This window comes from Suncus etruscus, chromosome 13 (assembly GCF_024139225.1).
Source record: "Suncus etruscus isolate mSunEtr1 chromosome 13, mSunEtr1.pri.cur, whole genome shotgun sequence".
NCBI lineage: Eukaryota > Metazoa > Chordata > Mammalia > Eulipotyphla > Soricidae > Suncus > Suncus etruscus.
The window spans coordinates 29,137,046-29,158,789 of NC_064860.1; the positions used below are offsets into that span (position 1 = coordinate 29,137,046).

Here is a 21,744-nt window from a genome sequence, read left to right on the forward strand (position 1 = left end):
CTTGCTTTACATGTGGCTGACCCCAATTTGATCCCTAGTAGCACAACTGATACTCCAAATTAGTACTCTCAGGAATGAATATCTTGGTACAACCAAATATAGTCAAAAAAAAAAATCTTTCAGGGCTATAAAAATATAACCAATGAGCAGAGCACATGCTCTGCAAGAAAAAGGCCTTAAATTCAATCCCCAGCACCTCACAGTTCCCCAAGCACAGAGCCAGGAATAGCCCCCAAGTATTACTGGTTATGACCCAAAAAATGAAGTTTAAGAATATCTATCCAGCATGAATTTGTTCCTCAGCACTGAGGGGTGGGAAGGGTGTAAATGTGATCAGAAATTACTTTGGAAAAGTATAGGAAAATGAAAGAATCGAGGTTCAGAACAGCATCTGAACAAAGTATTAAGGCAATAATGGAGAGCAGGGATGGGGCTTAATAGTAGAGCAAAGCCTTCCATCTTAGCACCACTTACATGCCAAAAGTAATCTTGGGACACAAACAAATGTGAGATACCTCAATAGCATGAGGTCTACAAGGGAATGCCACAACTAAATGCACAACCCCATGACTAAATGCATAACTACACTAAAGGTGTGAGCACTGCAACCAAAGGTGAGCCATAGGTATCTCAGTAACAAAGGTTAAGAAGAAAAATGAAGTCTCCTTCAGGGTCCCATCGCCGTTGCTGATCATTTGCCCCCTTGGGATAGTCAGCTCTGTGTCTGGGCAGGAACAGGGAAACTCCAATCCTAATCCCCTCCACCTAGCTCAAATAGCACCTCCTTTACAGCCTTCCCTCAACCTCTTTCTGAGTTCCAGTGCCATTATTGAAACCCTTCTCCTCTCATCAGCCCTCCTTTTCCAAAACTTTTCCCAAACTTCAATATAAACTGAAGACATTTCAATTTATATCAAGATATACCTTGAGCCACATTCCATACAAACCATTTAATAGATCACTTTCTTAAACACCTGATACTCCAGCATTCCAAACCACTAAAATGCAAAGATCAATGGGGAAGCTAATGTAGACATCTACTGTGTGGGATATGGAGAGAAATTCTGACAAATCTCAAAGTCCACCCAAACACCTGAACCTTTTAGATGAGGACCTAAAACCAACACTTAGTGGTTTAGCAATGGAAATCAAGGAATCACTAGCCTGCAAAATTAAGAAGGAAAAAGAAAAGGGGACTCTGACACATGCACTAGTGTTCAATAGCTAAGCCTAGCTTTATGTCTGGGGCTTACTCTCAGAGATGTTGAAGGGATTCGGTGGCTCTGGGCATAAACCCAGACCTTTGGCATATAAAGCATGTGCTCAGCCTATTGAGCTATATCTCTGGCACCAGAAAGATCTTCACTGTAGTGAATACCTGAGGTAAATAAGAGCACAGAAAAAGAAGTACTTCAGGGCAACAGCTTAAGGTATAAGTACAGTGTCAAAGTACTTTTGGTTACATAAAAGAGATAAGAGTAAACTTTAAGATAAATGGTGAGATAAGAATAAGCTCTTTGGGGCCAGTGTGGTGGCGTTAGAGGTAAGGTGCCTGCCTTGCCTGTGCTAGCCTAGGACAGACATAGGTTCGATCCCCCGGCGTCCCATATGATCCCCAAGCCAGGCTGATTTCTGAGCTCATAGCCAGAAGTAACCCCTGAGCATCACCGGTGTGCCCCCCCCCCCCCCGCCAGAAAAAATAAGCTCTTTCTAGGGGCCAAAATCAGCAGGTAAGACTCTAGCCTTGCACACAATCAACAGAATTCGATCCCTGATACCCTTATAGTCCCCAGAGCCTGATGGGATTGATTCCTAAGCACAGAGCCAGGAATAAGCCCTAAACACAGGTGGGTGTGACCCAAAAAACAATAAAAAAGAAAAAGAAAAAAGATTAAGTTCTCCCTGCCTCTGCCTTGAAATCCATTGAAGAATACAAAATGTCTGCTCTGTATGAGACAAAAAGGCCTCTGAGATGGCAGTTGTAATCTTGGAATGGCCTGATAAGGAACAAAAGCAGAATTAAAGGGAAAAAAAAAAATCAGTGCAAATGACAATAAAGTCACTTACCATAGACTTGCAAAAGACAATTAAGATAGTAGTTGTGTGAAAGACTGAGGATCATTTAAGGATAAAAGTGAAACACAGTATTTCCCCAGAAAGGAAGCAACAGGAATTCATTAAAATAGTCTATACTCAGGGCCGGGAAGGTGGCGCTAGAGATAAGGTGTCTGCCTTGTAAGCTCTACCATGGAACGGACCGCGGTTCGATCCCCCCCCCCCCCCCCCCCCCCCGGCGTCCCATATGGTCCCCCCAAGCCAGGGGCGATTTCTGAGCACATAGCCAGGAGTAACCTCTGAGCGTCAAACGGGTGTGGCCCAAAAACCAAAAAAAAAAAAAAAAAAAGTCTATACTCAAGAAAGCCTGGATTTCATGTCTCTACACTAACTTAATGATTAAAGTCTGGAGAGGAGTGAGGAAGGGAGCATAAGGTTTGAGGGACCCAGAGGAGGGTCTGTGGTCTGAAGTTCTTGTCTGGTGGGCATGATGCCAGGAGTTGGATAATTGGTGCAGTTCATGGGCCCAGAGTGGGAGGTGGCAACCCTGATGAGTCCCTCCAGGGACTCCAGGAGCCAAAATAGCCTTTGCATTCAGGCACAGTTGGGTGTTGTGTAAGTTTGGCAGCAGGAAGATGAATCTTGTGAGGACATTTGTGAGGCCCAGTCTCTCTGCAGCCAGCAGCCAAATAAGTACTCACAACCAGAAATTGTGACACCCCCTCCACCAGCACTATAATCAGAAACACCACTACTAAGGGAGTACACTGCTCCATAGCAGAGAGGATACTTCTAGTTGGTGTAAGAGCAATAAAGGGAAAAGGAGAAAGGGGGAAAGGAAGAAAAAGGGGGGAAGGGAAGGGTAAGAAAAGAGCAGGGAAAGGAGGGAGAGGAAGAAAACTATATAAAAGTTCTAATTAAGGGGAGAGAGGTAGGCAGAAGGCTAAGGAGAACTGGAGATAAACAGGGACAGTGGAGAGAGAAGTTTTGGGCACTCTAGTGGTGGTGGGGTACAGCCACTGTGTATATCCAAGTCATAAACGTGAACACTGTTGGAAACCTATTATGAAACTGTAGTCATAAAAAATTAAAGATTACAGATGAGACCCCAGAGAGCTTGCTAACCTGTGTACCTATTTGCCAGGATGCATTCCCTCCCTCTCAGACACTGCACCTGCCAGTGCCTCATCTGCAACTTCTCAGCTGACAGAACTGTAAGAAACAAATGTTTGGTTCTTTGAGCTACCCCTTGCCAAAAGAAATTTCAATCACTCTATGAGAGAAAGTCTAGATAGGAATCTCAAACCTCCTATTTCAAGCATTCAATTTCATTGCTTTTGAAAGAACACTACTACTGCACTGAAATCCTTTCACTAAATATGTAAGCTAAAAATGCTGTAATATAGAACAAAATGTGCAGAAGGAACAAATTACTCAATTATTCTAAGACTGTCTGGTCTTAGAATAAAAAACAAAAATCAGAAGACTGATTTCCTAAAATCAATTTAGGAACTATCCAACAAACGATTATCTAGGTACTATCCTTAGGAATTTACCAATTCAATTCAAGTCCCTAAACTTAACTGATTTTGTTTAGGGGTCACACCCAGCAGTGCTGAGGCTACTCTTGACATAGTGATCAGGAAATAATCCATTGCTAAGAATTAAACCTAGGCCTCCTACATGCAAGTATATGCTCCAATCCTCTGAGCTATGACCCCAGGCCTCAAAGTTACTGATTGTGGAAAGGGGTGAGGGGAAACATCTGGGCCTCACCCAACAGAACACACTAGCTCAGACTGGAGAGGTAGCATCAAGGTAGGGCATTTGCCTTGCATGCAGAAGGACGGTGGTTTGAATCCTGGCATCCCATATGGTCCCCCAAGCCAGCCAAGAGCAATTTCTGAGCATACAGCCAGGAGTAACCCCAGAGCGCTGCTGGGTGTGATCCAAAAACAAAACAAAACAAAAACAAAACAAAAAGAATGTACTAGCTCAGTGCTTAAGGGATCATGCAGTGCCAGGGCTCCTATATACAAAACATGCATTAGTAAGTCTACTGAGCTATTTCTCTTGCCAAATGAATTAAAGTACAGAGATTATATAGGTAGGCCTACTACTATGAGGAAAACTCTTGATAAAGGTAAGAGTCTTCTTCTGGCAGTGGCAGAAGGAAAGCTTAAGACCTATTCAATGAACAGAAAAAAGATTCCACACACTGCTGCTAGCTTTGAAGATGGAGGGGCCATGTGCAGGAACTAGATACCAGCCACCAGAGCCAGGAGTGACTACCTCATAGACAACAAGAAAACGGGATCTCAGACAATCACAAGGAATAAGATGAGCACAGACACACTTCCCCAGTCTCCAGAAAAAGGCCAGTCAGGCGGACACCTTAATTTTAGTCTTGTAAGAGAATCCCATCAAATTCAATTTAATTTGGAGAACTGTGAGCTAAAAAAAAAAAGTCAGTGTCATTTTAAGCTGCTTAACTTAAAGAAAACTAAAACAACTACCTTGTAACTTAAGGTTTTGGTTAGCTCTAAAAAGGATTCTTTTTTTGTTTTTGGTGTGTAAGATTTACTCCTGGCTTGGTGCTCAGGGATCATTCCTGGTGGAGTTCAAGGGACTAGATATGGTACCAGGGATTGAACCTGGGTCAATTACATGCAAGGTAAGTGCCTTAAGCCCATTATTTCTCCAACCGTAGTGATTCATTTTTGACTAAAACTGCCTACTTAAAAACACTTAATCTTTTTTTTCTTCTTTTCTTTCTTTTTCTTTAGTCCCCCACTACCACAAATTATGTAGTCGAGTTTCCCACATTTGGGGAAATTGCAAGAGTCAGCATAAGGAGAGACAACACAATGCTGGCAGTGGTGCCGGGCATGTGGCTCCAAAGAAGAGCACCTGCGCTTGTCAAGTGAAGTTCCGTGCATGATCCCTGGCACCACACAAAATAAGAAACAAAGAAAAAAATTAAAGTGTCATCTTTTCTGAGGGGCGAAAGGACTAATTCACGATATGAAGCTCACCTTGAAGAGGGTTGAGTGTAGTTAGAGAAATGATACACTAACAACTATCATGACAATGCTAATGAGTGAGAGAAGTAGAATACCTGTCTTGAATACAGGCAGGAGGTGTGGGTGGAGGCATTGGTAGTGGGAATGTTGCACTGGTGAAGGGGGGGGGTGTTCTTTTTGTGACTGAAACCCAACTACAGTCATATTTGTAATCACAATGTTTAAATAAAGATATAATTAAAAAAATAAAGTGTCATCTTTTAGGTTGCAAGTTCATGATCAAATTGAAAATGGAAGTTTCTTTCTTATACTCATCTCCTTTTGTTAGTTGGTTGGGGGTTTCCCAAACAGTGCTCAGGAGGCACAGGAGTGGGGAACAGCTCAGTGTTCAGTGAGGGGGTTGGGGTTAGCCTGGAGGGTGCTGGAGCTTCCACAGTCAGTCCCTACAGGGCTGGAATTACATAGTTTCCTGTGAGGACTGGAGAGCATTTTTTTTTTTTTTTAGACAGCACTTATTTTTTTTTTTTTTTTTTGGTCCATACCCGCCGTTGCTCAGGGGTTACTCCTGGCTGTCTGCTCAGAAATAGCTCCTGGCAGGCACGGGGGACCATATGGGACACCGAGATTCGAACCAACCACCTTTGGTCCTGGATGGGCTGCTTGCAAGGCAAACGCCGCTGTGCTATCTCTCCGGGCCCTAGACAGCACTTATTACAGAAAATATCTCTCCCCTCTCTCCTAGCTCCTCAGAAATGCATTTTTCTCTGAAATAGTTCCTGTCTCTCTGAGATAAAGAAATGATAATTCATTTGGGCAGCAAACCTGTGAAGAACAGGGCATACTCAGCTCAGCTTCCCCGTTTCCACAAAAAGACATCAAATATTGGTTTCCATTGAGTTACCTTGCTAGTGATGACTGGAGGCCAAGTGAGTGAAGCCTAATTTTGGGATGGAGCAGGCCAGCTGGCCTGGCACATTAATGTACTACCTTCCGACAAGCCTGTCACTAATACAGATAGTGATTTTAGAATCTTACACAGCCACTCTAAGTGAGTTCATAATAATCAGAACATGAACAAGAAAAAAAGTGGCTATGCATTTACTATTTTATTCTCTCTCTCCCTCCCCTCTCTCCCTTCTCCTGTCTCTCTTCCTCTTCCACCCCTCTCTGTGGCCTACAACATTTTTATTGAAGAGGTATCATTCATACATATCTATCTTCTTTCAGCACCCAGTTCTTGTCCAAAGTGATCATTTCTAAGACCACTCTTGATCTCCAGCACTGCCTGGTCCCCCAAGAAGCACCAGGAGTCACCACCAAGTACCCAAGTACCAAGCTGAAATAGCCCTCAAGAAAATCTGGAGCTGGGGGCCCAGAGAGATAGCATAGTGGCGTTTGCCTTGCAAGCAGCCGATCCAGGACCAAAGGTGGTTGGTTCGAATCCCGGTGTCCCATATGGTCCCCCGTGCCTGCCAGGAGCTATTTCTGAACAGACAGCCAGGAGTAACCCCTGAGCAATGCCGGGTGTGGCCCAAAAACCAAAAAAAAAAAGAAAAAGAAAAAAAAAAAGAAAGAAAATCTGGAGCTGGAGCAATAGTATAGTGGGCCTGTAGCAACAGTACAGTGGGGCTATCGCACTGGCGCTAGAGCAATAGATAGGTACAGTGGGTAGAACACTTGCTTTGCATGAGGCTGACTAAATTTGATCCCCAGCATCTAATATGTTCCCCCAAGCTCGCCAGGAGTGCAGAGCTAGGAGTAACCCTCCTGAACACTGCCAATGTATGACCCAAACACAAATAAATAAATGAAGTACAAAGATTAGGCCAGACATATGATTTATCAGTAATTAAAGCCTCATATGCATTAGACTTGGGTTCAATCCCTAGCACTGCAATCAGTAAAATAAAAATAAAGTAAAAACACATAATTAGTAAGTGAAATTCCTTCCACTTATCCCCAAAATACCTCTCTTCCCACAGAAGGGTGCTATCAGAGGTAAGCATTAATAGGTGGAATAAACCTTTATCACAGCTGCAAGTTGCTTATTTTTAGAATTGATTTTCTTAAACTAAAAGCAGCAGCATATTTGAATGATTATTCTCACAATTTTCATCTTATGAATTAAGTCTATAATATAAAGCGACACAAAATTCCCAACACTTTCCCTTCATGCCATGCTGGCAAAATCTATACCAGTGTATGAAATGCTTCAGATACCTTGCAATAGGAAATGTGAATAGATGCTATACTTCTTTTTTTGGGCGGTTGAGGGGGCAGAGGGGTTGGGTCACACCCGGTGACGCTCAGGGGTTACTCCTGGCTATGCACTCAGAAATTGTTCCTGGCTTCGGGGACCATATGGGACACTGGGGATCGAACTGGGGTCTTTCCTGGGTCAGCCACATACAAGGCAAACATCATATTGCTGTGTTTTCGCTCAGGCCTCTTGGATGCTACACTTCTAATCTAGCAGCCAGGGTTGACATTGCTGATCTGAAATTCAAAAGTGGCCTAAAATATGGCTAGGAGGTACAGCATACCTCTCACCTCGTATTCATGCAGTTCTTGGTGCCATTTCTGGCACCAGTGGGGGGTGGGAAACAGAGAAAAGAAAAATTTTCCCCTTGAAAAGCAGCTCCTATGTGGAACTTCACATAACCAAACTGAGAGATGGCCTTCAAATTCAAAAGTGTTTCTAGAATTTTCCTATTATGAATTACACATCCCAATTTGTTCCATTGCCAGTTGTTTTTCTTCTTTACCCTGAAGGTTCTACATCCTCAATCTGTTTTTCTAGATATACTGGTTCTGCCACACTAACTAGAATGTTGAGTTTCACTACTGCTCTATAGATTTCATTTCTTTTTCTTGCAACTCTCAATAGCACTCATATGCCTGGCACTACTAGTTTTGTCATGTGTTCTTTTTGTTGTTGTTGTCTGGTTTTAGGGTCATACCTAGAGGTGCTCAGGGATTACTCTCTGCACTCAGGGATGACTTCAAGTTGTGTTCGGGGACCCTATGTTTTGCCTGGGACTGAATGAGGGTCAGGTGTGTGCAAGGCCAGTGCTCTATCCGCAATCCAAATCTCTCTGGCAGCCCCTTGTGTATTCTTTTTGACTTTCCAAACAGGGACCTCTGAAAATTCCCCAAGCTTCAACTGCCATCTCTGATTAGAAACAGTGACTGGGGGCCGGTGAGGTGGTGCTAGAGGTAAGGTGTCTGCCTTGCAAGCGCTAGCCAAGGAAGGACCGAGGTTCGATCCCCCAGCGTCCCATATGGTCCCCCAAGCCAGGGACAATTTCTGAGCGCTTAGCCAGGAGTAACCCCTGAGCATCAAATGGGTGTGCCCCCCCCCCAAAAAAAAAAGAAACAGTGACTGGAAACTTGTAGCTTTTTTTAACATTCAATATCACCTTCTCTTTGCAGTGTGGCCTCCTTCCTGCCCTACCCTGCCATCTCTGATACTTTTAGTTTGTCGTGTTTTTTTTTTTTAATTAAAAAAAAATCAGCACTTTCCTTCCTACAGTCATTATCTCTTACCACTTTGACTATGATATCAATTTGCTTCTCTTTGCTAGAATCAGCATAGGAGGACTAGGATTGTGTCGGCAGATTCCTGCTTCTCCTGACTCACTCCTCTCCCATCTCATGTTGTGAAACTTCGCAATTACATTCCAGTTCTATTTTCCCCTCTGATTCTCACATTGTTTTTGAAGGTGGTTCCAGTGAACTTCACTGTCAGTCCTGTCTGACTGGGCTTCATTGTCAAACCTGTTTTGATTTAGGCATCTCCACAATGACTTGCTCTGCTAGCTTTTCAGAAGGCTCTCTTAGAGGTCTGTTCCTCAAAGCAAGTCTGCAGTATAAAGGTGATTTAAAATGTGCAAAGAGCTTGTGCTTCACAAGTTACATTTTAAGGTTATATTACTGGGAAATCAGCATGTTTCCACAAGGAAAAAAAATATTAAGGAGGAAGGTTCTGTCCCTGGATAAGATCAAAAAAGTCAACTTAACCTATAAAGAATGTACCAGGGGCATGGCTCAAAGTAGAGCACTTGATTTGTATGCAGGAGCCCCAGAATGGTCCCTGAGCACTGTTAGGTGTAGCCCAAAGGGTAAAATATACCTAAAGCAAAATACTATACTAATAATACAAAGCATAGCCATCTTGTATTTATTTCTTTGTATGGGGGGGGGGGGGGAACTGTAAAACTATCTTTTGAGACAAAAAGGCAAAGCAAAGTTAGAGAAAGATAAATAAAAGCCTTCTTCTGAAGAATACTCTAAGTGGGGCCGGGAAGGTGGCACTAGAGGTAAGGTGTCTGCCTTGCAAGTGCTAGCCAAGGAAGGATGGAGGTTCCATGCCCTGACGTCCCATATGGTCCTCCCAAGACAGGGGCAATTTCTGAGTGCTTAGCCAGGAGTAACCCCTGAGATTTAAACAGGTGTGGCCTGAAAAACCAAAAAAAAAAAGAATACTCTAAGTTCTTAAGATTTTTCTGTATAGTAGAGAAGTATTCAAATTCAAATTTCCTGAGTATTTCCTTAAGGTCTTTGAAGAGAGGTATGGGAGATAGTTTCAAGGACAGGAGCATATGCTTTACAGGTGGAGACCTAAAAGGTTTCCTCACTATCACCTGGTCCTCCCACACTAACCCCAAGGCCAAAGAGGATCTGAGAGATACTACAAAGATGAAGGCACTTACTTTGAATGCAGCTGGAGACCTGATTTGAATGTTGGAATGGCAGAGTATAGTGTATACTATAGAGTATATACTCTATAATTTTAATTTTTATACTATAGAGTATACACTATACTTTTCCATTAAGTTACATCTATATCCCTTGCATGAGACTGTTTCCTCCCTATTTCTTTTCTTTTTTTGTAGATAAGGGAATTTAAAACAATATAAGGATCTAGAAAAGAACAGAAAGGAAAGCGACCCTTAATCATTCTCAGAGAGTCAGTAAATAACAGGGATGTAGGCATGCTGAAGGCCTCTATAAATACAATTACACAGAGCAGTCCTTACACATTGGAACTTTTCTTCACTGTCAATCACAGGCATAGCCAATCACAAGTAGTTAAAAATATGATTGATATAAATACAGATTTATGCTAAATATATATTTCGAAATCTAAATTCTCTCTAATTCCGAACTGCCAAGATACAGCACGACTTACTAATTCCCTGCGATGATGAATCAAAAGGCTGGAGTGCAGGCTATGCATACAGGAACTTGGTTCAATTCATGGCACAACAAGGTTCCTACACTCTGCTGGGAATGATCCCCAAGCATCAAGTTAGGAAATGAAATAATTCTTGAATACCACCAGGTGAGCCATCCTGCTGCTCCCTTCCCTAATTTTTTTTTTCTTTTTTTAGTTTTTAGGTCACACCCAGCAGCGCTCAGGAGTTATTCCTGGTCCCACACTCAGAAATTGCTCCTGGCAGGCTCAGGGGATCATATGGGATGCCGGGACTTGAACCACCATCCTTCTGCATGCAAGGCAAATGCCTTACCTCCATGCTATCTCTTTGGCCCCTTTTTCCCTAACTTTTAATAAGAGAGATCAGAGAGACAGTACAATAGGTAAGGCACTAGCCTTACATGTGACTGATCTTTATTCAAATCCCCAGCACCACAACCTTGTATATCATCACGGGTCATTCCTGGGAAGAGAACCAAGAACAGTCCCTAAGTATCACAGGCACAAAGTTTTAAAAAAGAGATAAAGAAAAAAATGTCAAAGTTGCTTATGGTATTCCTGCTCTGCACAGAGGTAATTGTAAGTCCCTATTGTACCATTCTTGGATTCCTTGGGAATATAATTATCCCCTGTATATATTATTGTATAATCATAATAAATCCCCTCCTTATGTTAGTTAGCTAAGGAAGTTTCTGTAGGGGCCAAAAAGATAGCACAGCATATTAGGTAGGGTACTTGTTTTGCATGTGGCTGACCCAGTTTTGATGCCCAGATTCCCATGTGGTTAGCTAAGTAATTCCTTCCTGAGTAAGGAGCCAGAAGTAACCCCTGAGCATGCTGGATGTGGCCCAAAACTTGCCCCCAACAACAACAACAAAAAAAACAACAACTGAGGTTTCTGTAATATCTGAGAGTCCTAATATAGTCATGTACCCTTAAGATTTGAAGAACTGAGGGTAACAGTTCAGGAGTTAGGTATATGGCATGTAACGAAGTCCCATGATTAAATCCCAAGTATCATATGATCCCCTGAATACTGCTGGGCCTAGCACATCAGGGTCTCAGCAGCACTGCATCCTAGGATTCTCACACTGAACAGCTGGCTCAATAGACTGAGAATTATATACCAGAACCCCAGAGCATCACTGGGAGGCCAAAAAAAAGAAAGCTTTCAGAGTTTGAGCTTTTTATTAGTCAAAATTTAAAGCTATAAAACCTACTATAGTAATTTAAAGACAAAATTATTTAAATTGGGGAATACAAATTTAGAGAATATTCAATTTAAGATTTGTGCATATCTTATTTACAGATGGGATCAGATAGATTGTGCAGGAGTTAAAGAACTTGTCTTATATGTAGATAGCCCCAGTTTAGTTCTGGCACCACATATGGTCCCCTGAGCTCTGTGAGGAGTAACTTTTGAGCACAGAGCAGCCCCTTAGCATTGTCTTGTGGGATATAAACACATGTTTTACAGACAGACAGACAGACAGACAGACAGACAGACAGACAGACAGATACACACACACACACACACATACACACACACAATAAAACTACTGCTGTACCGCCAACTCACATTTTCTCTGAACTCATTTTGTAAATAGTAATTTCATTTCCTCAGAAGCAAAACTGCCTTTTTATAAAATACTACTATATAATATTTGCATGGTAAATGATTTAACATCTTTTAGAGAATGTCTTATTTTCATAAAGAGATCTAAAGTTTCTTGAGAACAAGTAATCTGTATTTGTTTTTTTCCCTGGGTTTCTTTTGGTCCTAATGAAAGGGTTGCTCTTCAGCACAAGTGATAGCTTGGAAGGTTCCAGGATCAAACCCAGCAAAGCATGTGCTCAATCTGATGGTTCATCTCTATGGCTCTAATTTCCTTTTATAAGCAAAATGACATGAAATGTATCAAAGAATCATACTGGGCCTGACGATACAAATAAGAGCTGACCTCGATGGATTGATTTCTGTTCCTGCAAACAGAATACACTGTCCAGCAATAATAAGTCCCATAAAGAGCACTTCTGTCATAAATAGAATTCTGCACTGATATAATTATTACACCATGTCCATTAGATGAACAATGAAAAATGTCTTAAATGACACCACAGAAAAATTAGGTAGAGTCAGTCCGCTCCATTGCTTTAGGATGAGTTTGCTATTGCCATCGTGACATCGTGATAATTCCTTGAATAGTCCCATCAGCCACAACTTCCCCTGACATGATCCTTTCCCAAAATCAAATCCAGGATTTGCCACTTGATTTGTTCTTAGTGGGGATGAGAGACCAACACACACACACACACACACACACACACACACACACACACACACACCTAGGATTTGACACTTGATTTGTTCTTAGTGGGGATGAGACACACACACACACACACACACACACACACACACACACCTCTAGTTTCTTAAAACTCTATTATACATTTCTGTGGCCAGAGAGATAGCACAATGGTAGGGCATTTGCCTTGCATGCAGACAGACGGTGGTTCGAATCCCAGCATCCCATATGGTCCCCAGAGCATGCCAGTGGTGATTTCTGAGCGCAGAGCCAGGATTAATCCCTGAGCCCTGAGCCCAGGTGTGACCCAAAAACCAAAATAAAAAAGAAAACAAAACAAAACAACCAACTCTATTATACTTTTTTTTTTTTTTTGGTTTTTGGGGCCACACCCGTTTGATGCCCAGGGGTTACTCCTGGCTAAGTGCTCAGAAATTGCCCCTGGCTTGGGGGGACCATATGGGACGCCAGGGGGATCAAACCGTGGTCCATTCTTGGCTAGCGCTTGCAAGGCAGACACATTACCTCTAGCGCCACCTCACTGGCCCCTCTATTATACATTTCTGTTAGAATAAATCCTCTAGGGGCCGGAGCAATAACACAGAAGTAGGGAATTTGCCTTGCAGATGGCCAACACAGGACAGACCCCAGTTCGATTCCTGGCATACCATATAGTCCCCCAACCCTTCCAGGAGCAATTTCTGAGTACAGAGCCAGGATAACCCCTGAATGCTGCCAAGTGTGACCCACCCACCCCCAAACAAAAAGAATAAATCCTTCAAAGCTTAAGATCTATAATCAGGAGAAATGGTTCAAAGGACTGGCACAGACTGAATGCAGGAGGCCCAGTTCAAACCAGGATTCACAAGGTCCCTTAATAAACTAACCCCAGGCATAATGCCTAGAGTGGCCTCTACCCCCTTTACCCCCATTAGATCCCAAGTAGACTCTGTATCTCACTGTTTAATGCCATTAACTTCTCTAAGATGTTAATCTTGTCAGTCTAACAGTAGAGTCTTACAGAGATAGAATACCTTTCAAATGATTCCCAAGTACCAGTACTTATAATTACCCTGCTGGAACCAAAAATCAGAACTCTAACTGGGTCCATGAGTGCAGCTCAAGAGTGGTGCCTGTAGAACTAAAAGTGTGTGTGTGTGTGTGTGTGTGTGTGTGTGTGAGAGAGAGAGAGAGAGAGAGAGAGAGAGAGAGAGAGAGAGAGAGAGAGAGAGAGAGAGAGAGAGAGAGAGAGAGAGAGAGAGAGAGAGAGAGAGAGAGAGCTCGTCACTGTAGCTGCAACAACTAAAGGAGGGAAAGAGGGTGAAACTGGCCTACACTAGGATTTGGAGTTCCATCACACTCAAACTGCAAGGGCTTTAGAAGCGTGTTTATTTTCCTGGAGGGAATTGAGGGTGTTGGGGGAGTGTAAATTTATGGGCCACACCCAGCTGTGCTCAGGATTTACTAGTTGCTCTGTGCTCAGGGATCCTTCCTGGGGGTGCTCAGGAACCACAAGTGGCGATAAGGATTAAACCAGGTTCAGTCACCTGCATGGGAAATAAATGCCTTAACACCTATACTATCTCTCAGGCCCCTGGAAATCTATTTTAACCTAATCAACTTGCAAATGAGAAAAGGGAGGAAGACAAAAGAGTAATGACTAGCCTTAATTCAGAGTTGGTTGGAAAACTAGCATACTCTGATTAAAGGGAGATGGGCTAAAACTAAAAGCTCATTTCACCCTGCCATACCTCCTAAAATGTAGATGGGGAAACAGAATTGAAGTCATTCCACTGAGAGAATACTGTAGGTACAAAATCTCATCATTATTAGTATAATAAATCATGATGCGTTTTATATATATATATATATATATATATATATATATATATATATATATATATATATATATATATATATATATTGGTTTTGGGGTCACACCCAGCAGTGCTCAGGGATTATTCCTGGCTCTACGCTCAGAAATCGCCCCTGGCAGGCACGGGGGACCATATGGGATGCAGGACTGGAACCACCATCCTTCTCCATGCAAGGCAAATGCCTTAGCTCCACGCTATCTCTCCAGCCCCTACTATTTTTTTTTAAAGTTATAACTGCTGTTGATTTCATGTGCCTGAGGTTATCCCCTTTCTCCTTTTCTATGAACAAAGTAAGTCTGTTGGCCAAAGAACAGGCCAGAGGATGAGCTAGTGTCTCAGAGCAGGCTAAATAAATTCACTGGTTAAAAGAGACCAGGACTCTCCCTAGAACTGATAATGATGCTAAGAAAAATGAACTCTCTCCTGTTCCCTATAATGTGAGACAGAGTGTACAAAGATAATACATGGAAATTGAGCCTGGTAATGTCAATTTCTAAACTGGGTTCTTTGATTTTTTTAAAGTTTCCCCTACATATGCATCAACAACAGCTATTTCTGATTTTATGGGGGTCCAGGTAAAGTGGACCCTGCCTGGGACCAGATCTATAGTACAAAGGTTAAGTAAGGACCTTGCCTAATGTTCAGCTGCAACCACAAGGCACAAGCAGGCACAACCAGTCCCAGAGTACAACCAAGGTAGCCCTAAGTGTCTTGGGTATAGTCCTCAAAAAGGCCCATGCTGTGCATACATGCCTTAGTATCTACTCTACTCAGGAATTCCTTTGTGAATGCTTATAGTTGAAATTTTATTCCTGTCACTTTTAAGTCAAATATATATATATTTTTTGTTTTTTCGGGCCACACTCATTGATGCTCAGGGGTTACTCCTGGCTAAGTGCTCCCCCTGGCTTGGAGGAACCATATGGGACGCCGGGGAGGGGGGCGGGGGTGTGTGGAATCAAACCATGGTCCTTCCTTGGCTAGCGCTTGCAAGGCAGACACCTTACCTCTAGCGCCACTTCGCCGGCCCCCCAAAATATTTTTTTTAAACTTTATTTATTGATTGATGATTGACTGGTTGGTTGGATTCTGGACCACATTCAGAGGCACTCAGGGGTTACTCCTCACTTCTGCACCCAGAAATCACCCGACAGGCTGGAGGACCATATAGGATGGCAGGAATCGAAACGGGTACCTCCCGGGTCAACTGCGTGCAAGGCAAACACCCTACTGTTGTGCTATTCAAAAGCTATACTTTTGTGCCCCTAATTCAAAAATCTTTTTTTTTTTTTTTTTTTTTGGTTTTTGGGCCACACCCGGTAACACTCAGGGGTTACTCCTGGCTATGAGCTCAGAAGTCGCCCCTGGCTTGGGGGACCATATGGGACGCCGGGGGATCGAACCGCAGTCCATCCAAGGCTAGCGCAGGCAAGGCAGGCACCTTACCTTTAGCGCCACCGCCCGGCCCCTAATTCAAAAATCTTAATATACACTTACCTCAGGAGATAAGACTCTACTACTAAGTTTTACTGGGCCACATCCACAGATGACAGGGGACAGGACAAGTCTTAACTCAGTGCCTGGGGTTGATCTTGGGGTTCACTCCTAAAGGTCTGGGAGATCTGATTGGGTCTCACTCCAGCAAAGCATGTGATCCAGCCTTTGAGCTATCTCCCAGGCATATCTCTATATAAGCATGTTTCACCTTCTTTCTTTCAAGGGGGAAGGATTGGGGATATAGTAAGCATTGCTGGGGGCTACTTCTAGCTCAAAACTTATGGGACCATACAGTGCTGAGGATCAAACTTGTGGCCTGCCACATGCCTTTCTGCCCTTTGAGCTAGCTCCCCAACCCTTGGTCGATTTTTGCTAGAAACTAACATGAAACATACTTCTTCCTTAACTCAGCTAAATATTTCACTAGATACAGAATTAAAAACAAACAAACAGGGCCCGGAGAGATAGCACAGTGCCGTTTGCCTTGCAAGCAGCCAATCCAGGACCAAAGGTGGTTGGTTCGAATCCCGGTGTCCCATATGGTCCCCCGTGCCTGCCAGGAGCTATTTCTGAGCAGACAGCCAGGAGTAACCCCTGAGCAACACTGGGTGTGGCCCAAAAACAAAACAAAAAAAAAAAACAAAAAACAAAAAAAACTATCTAGGCAGCAACACTGTAGTACATAGAAGGTAGCTTTTCAAACTCAAATCACACCCAGGAGTCCAAGCAATAATAAGGCATACAGGGAGCTTGCCTTGCAAGCAGTTGACCCAGGTTCAATTCCCCTGCATCCCATATGGTCCCCTGAGCCTTGCCAAGAGTGTGATCCCTGAACTCAGATCCAGGAGTCACCTCCAGGAGTAACCTCTAAGTACCTGGTATAGGCCCAAAAGAAAACAAAACACACCCAAAGTCATGATACTTTTCAGTATGATTTAGTACCATATTATTTTATAATAGAGAAACCAATAACAACAAATATCGTGACCTACCTACCTCCAGTAAGGCTCCAGTTTGGAAGAATTTCAAAGGCTTTTCAATGGAATAATAAAGGCTATGGTAGCTACCCTTAGCCAGGTATGCTCTGACCAGGCCAACAGCTATAACGAGCCACCTAAGACAAAGAGAAAAGATAGCAATCAGAAAAAAAAGAAAAAAAAATGGTGCTAAAGTAATATACATGTGGCAATGAACAGTGCAAAAGGTGACGTAATCAGTGCATCAATCAGTGTCTTGGATTTATGGAACATAGGTCTCCAACACCAAGTTGTAGGACTTGCACAATAGCACACTATCAAAGCACTGAGCATACCCATAACAATAACTTAGACCAATGATTTAAACACCTACAGTTCAGCTTTTAACACCTGTCTGTGAGAACAAAGCCAAAAGGAAGGGCTAGAAGATAAACTGATGTTTGGCCAGGTAACTTAGGTCCCAGAAGTCTAAGACAAGAGAAAAAAATGTTAACGGAAAATGTACATGGCCTTTGCACAAATCAAAGGGTTGAAGAAAGTAGGTAAAAAAATGTTCTAACTATTTTTGTAAGTTATTTTGAAAGATCATACACATACCTTCAATCCATTCTTTTAAATTGAATATGGGGCAGAGAGATAGTACAAGGAGAATCAAAGTGCTTATCTTACATGAGCCAATCTCGGGTTTTTTGTTTGTTTGTTTGTTTGGGTTTTTTTGGGCCACACCCGGCTGTGCTCAGGGGTCACTCCTGGCAGGCACGGGGGACCATATGGGACACGGGGATTCGAACCAACCACCTTTGGTCCTGGATCGGCTGCTTGAAAGGCAAACGCCGCTATGCTATCTCTCCGGGCCCCAATCTCGGTTTTATCCCTGGACCACCTATGGTCACATGACCACCACCAGGAGTGATTCCTGCACAGAGCTAGGAGTAGTATCTGAGTGTTGCCCAAATTGTAATGTGATCCAAATCATGCTCCCAATCAGCATCACAAATTGCAAATGTCAGTAGATGGCTCAATGGGCAGAAGGTCCAGGTTAGATCCTGGGAACAGCCTGGTCCCCTGAGATCTGCTGAGAGCCAGTTTCCCAGAAGCAGATCTGGAATTAGCCTCTCACCACCACTGGGAGTGCTGCATGCCTCCTACCCAAATAAAACTGTAAACAACAAAAGAATAAAGGTCTTGGTTGGTGTGGTTCTTTTATTTATTTTCATTTTAAATAAAGAAGATGGCTTTTAGTGAATTTCCCAAAACCAATTCAGAAAAGGCAAAGCCAGATCAATACAAAACTGAATACAAGGAAGCTCTTAGGCATACTGCCATGAAAATTACATTTCTGTTCTACTGTGCTTGTCAAAATTAAATTTCTCAGATCTTTCATTCATTGGCCTGTGAATCAAGAGAAAGATTTGGGAAAGGCCAGAGTGAAGCACAGTGGATAGGGTGTTTGTCTTGTACGAGGCTGAACAGGGACCGACCTGGGTTCGATCCCTGGTATCTCATATGATCCCCAAAACCTGCTAGGAGTGATTTCTCAGTGCAGACTCAGGAGAAAGCCCTAAGTGCTGCTGGGTATGACCTAAAACCTCATTCCCCACTAAAATAAAAAAGAAAGATCTTGGTTCTAGACCAAGATCTATTAATGGTGCCAGAGAGATAGTACAGAGATAATATGGTTGCCTTGTGAATGACTAACCTAGGTTCAATTCCCTGGAGCACTTCCCAGGAATGATCCTTGAGCACAAAGCCCCAGGGGTAAGCCCTGAACACTGTCAGGTACGCGCCACCCCCCCCCACAAATAAACCTAAAAGATCTACTAATAAGCAAGTTTAGGTTTCATCACTGATCACTCCTTACACTAGCAATTAGGAAGATGAGGCTTCCCACATACTTTTGGTGAAACAAAAAAAGTGAAATGCTAATGATACTAGCATTTGTATTTAATAAGGGTGGGAAGGATAGGAAGGATATGAAAAGAATATATATGTACACACCCACACGGGCACACGCGCACTTATGCTTGAAGGATCTGATCTGTATCTGAAGGATATCAAAGTTAGCTGCCTCTAGAAAGGGGAACCAGGTGGACAAGAAAGAAGGGTAAGGAAAAATGTTGATTGTAGCTCTTGTTTGTACTGTGGTTTGAGGGCCACACACCCAGAGGTGCTCCACCTTAAATTAAACCTGGCTCTGTGCTCAGGGATCACTATTGGTGGAGCTCACCACCCTATGCAGTGCAGTGAATCAATCGAACCTGGTTCAGATGTATGCAATGTAATTGCCCTAACTGTTCTACTGTCTCCACTTTGTGTGTATTCTGATTCTGCACCTTACCACCATGCTGATGTTTATTATACAGTTCTTTCCACTTTTTTGCATGTTTACAATTGTCTTCTTAAAAAAAAAAAAAAAAGAAACGATGGGGCCAGAGCGGTGGCGCAGGCGGTAGGTTGTTTGCCTTGCACATGGTACCCTAGGGCTGACCACTCCAGGAGCGATTTCTGAGCGCAAAGCCAGGAGTAACTCCTGAGTATCACCGGGTGTGGCCTCAAAATAAAAATAAAATAAAATAAAATTTTCTTCTAATAAACTGCTAGGGGAAAATTTTTGTTTTACAAATGAATGCCATTTAAAAGTATATAACAGGGGCCGGAGAGATAGCACAGCGGAGTCCGCCTTGCAAGCAACCGATCCAGGACCTAAGGTGGTTGGTTCGAATCCCGGTGTCCCATATGGTCCCCCGTGCCTGCCAGGAGCTATTTCTGAGCAGACAGCCAGGAGTAACCCCTGAGCACCGCCGGGTGTGGCCCAAAAACAACAACAACAAAAAAAAGTATATAATAAACACCCTGATTCTGTAATCATCACATAAACCAGAAGCGTTAACAATAACTGTAGGGGGGGGGGGGGGAATGAGTGATAACCAAACCCAATTTAAATAGTTTCACAACAGATGACCAAAAAAAAAATTTTTTTTTTCATTTAAAAAGTCCAGGAGAAAGAAAATAATTTCTCCAAAGGTTCCACCCCTATAAGTATCAGCACTAGAATTTAAAACCCGCCGGTGTCAATGAACTAAAAGAGGGAAAACTAAAAAGGGAAGAGAAGTTAACAACAACAACAACCAAGAGTCTATCTTATTTTCTTCCTCACCAGAAACTCCTTCCAGGGCAGTGCTTCTCAAATAGTGGGAGGCGCCCCCCAGGCTCCGTAAAGGGGGGCGCGTTTGACCTGGGCAAACACTGTCCTAACAAGCTAAGCCCCGTGTTTCTGTCTCTGTATGTCTCTGGAGCTGAGAGTTGCTGTGTCCTGCTTCAAACCCCGCTTCGAAAAGCTATGCATTGCAAAACGTGCTCATTGGAGCCATTCATCCAGACATCACCTCTGATTAAAAAATCAAATTATTTTATATATTTATATATAATATATTTTATATATATTAAATGATATTTGATATTATATATCAAATTATTTTATATATTTATATATAATATATTTATATATTTTTGTTTTGCAGGTTAAAGTTTTTTGTTTTTTTTTTAATAAAGATAATATTTACAAGAAAAATGTTTTCTTCTTCCTAGGAGTGCATGATAGAAAACAATTGAGAAGCACTGTCCCAGGGTCTCTTCCACCCAAATCCATCCTTAAAAGCAACCTAAACTCGTCTGGAAAGCAAGGAACTTGGTGCAAAACTTGCAACGTTCTGGGCTTTTACCTTTTGCAGACAGACTAAAAAAAAAACTCCATCTGGGGTTTTTGAAAACAGCGCCTTAAAAGCAGTCAGTGGTCACTCCAAGTCAACTGCTCCTTCCACTCCTGGGAGAGGAGAAGCAGGACTCCAGTTCGTGACTGCAGGATGTGGCCTTGCAAGCTGCACCCCAATACCTGCACCTGCACCTGCGGCCTCCCCAGCAGCCTCTACCCCCCCCACCCGAGCCTATAGCTATCTCCAGCACGCGGCACACCCACATGTGCTAGTTGAGCTAGGCCGCTCCAGTGGCCCCTTCCTTCCCAGGCAGCCTCTCCTCTCCCCAGCCTCACCCCGCCGTCATCACCACATTGTAGATAACCAGGTACGCTGTAGCCAGAGGTCCCGGGCCCTTCTTCTTGCGCGAGCCACCAGCATCACCCGCCCCGGTCCGATTCCCGCAGGCCCCATTCCCTTTCGCCGCCGCTGCTGCTGCTGCCGCCATGTCAATTGCCCGGAGCCGGCTCAGCCGCTCTCTCTCTCTCCCCTGCAAGCACCGCAGCCTGGACTCTAGGCGCTGCGATGGGCGGAGAAAGAAGGGACTGCGAGGAGGCGGGGCCTAGGCTAAGGGGCGGGGCCAAAGGGGCCGCGCCCACGGCGGTCGCCATCTTGGAAGAGGGCAAACTGAAGCTCCTGACGCTCACCGCCTCTTCAGTGCAGCCGTGTGAGTCGCCGCCGCCATTTTGGGTCCGGGAACTCTTCCGGATTCCAGCACGGGAGCTTCCGGGAAAAGAATCCCCAGCGCCATCTTGGTTTAGGGCAGGCTGTCTTTGGAAGACTTGCTCGTTTGTAGCAGCTTGCTTCTCTCTGATTGGCCTCTGCTTGTAGGTTGGAGCAAGAAAATCATGGCTTGGTTCTTCATGCTCCTATTGACTTCCATGGGCTCTGTCTTTCTTCCTCAACCATAAGGGAATGAATGACCAGGTATTTTGTTGGGTCAGGCCATGGAAGCCAATTTGGCTTCCTTTGGACAACAAAGGCTGCAAACTGATAATGCAAAGTTTTCACTGGTGAAGAGGGGGTGTTTATGACTGAA

The 21,744-nt window shown here is 43.4% G+C and overlaps 1 protein-coding gene across 1 annotated transcript in view; it reads right to left on the reverse strand.

Moving 5' to 3' along the window:
* HACD2 (3-hydroxyacyl-CoA dehydratase 2) overlaps nt 1-21,224 on the reverse strand; it is a 93,838-nt gene extending 72,614 nt beyond the window's left edge. Inside the window, exons 1-2 of the mRNA XM_049785932.1 lie at nt 21,002-21,224; nt 16,973-17,090 (exon numbers count right to left, since the gene is read on the reverse strand). Of these exons, the coding sequence (XP_049641889.1) occupies nt 16,973-17,090; nt 21,002-21,153 (270 nt within the window). The 5' untranslated portion in view covers nt 21,154-21,224. The remainder of the gene's footprint in view (nt 1-16,972; nt 17,091-21,001) is intronic.
* Nucleotides 21,225-21,744: the final 520 nt, after the last annotated feature.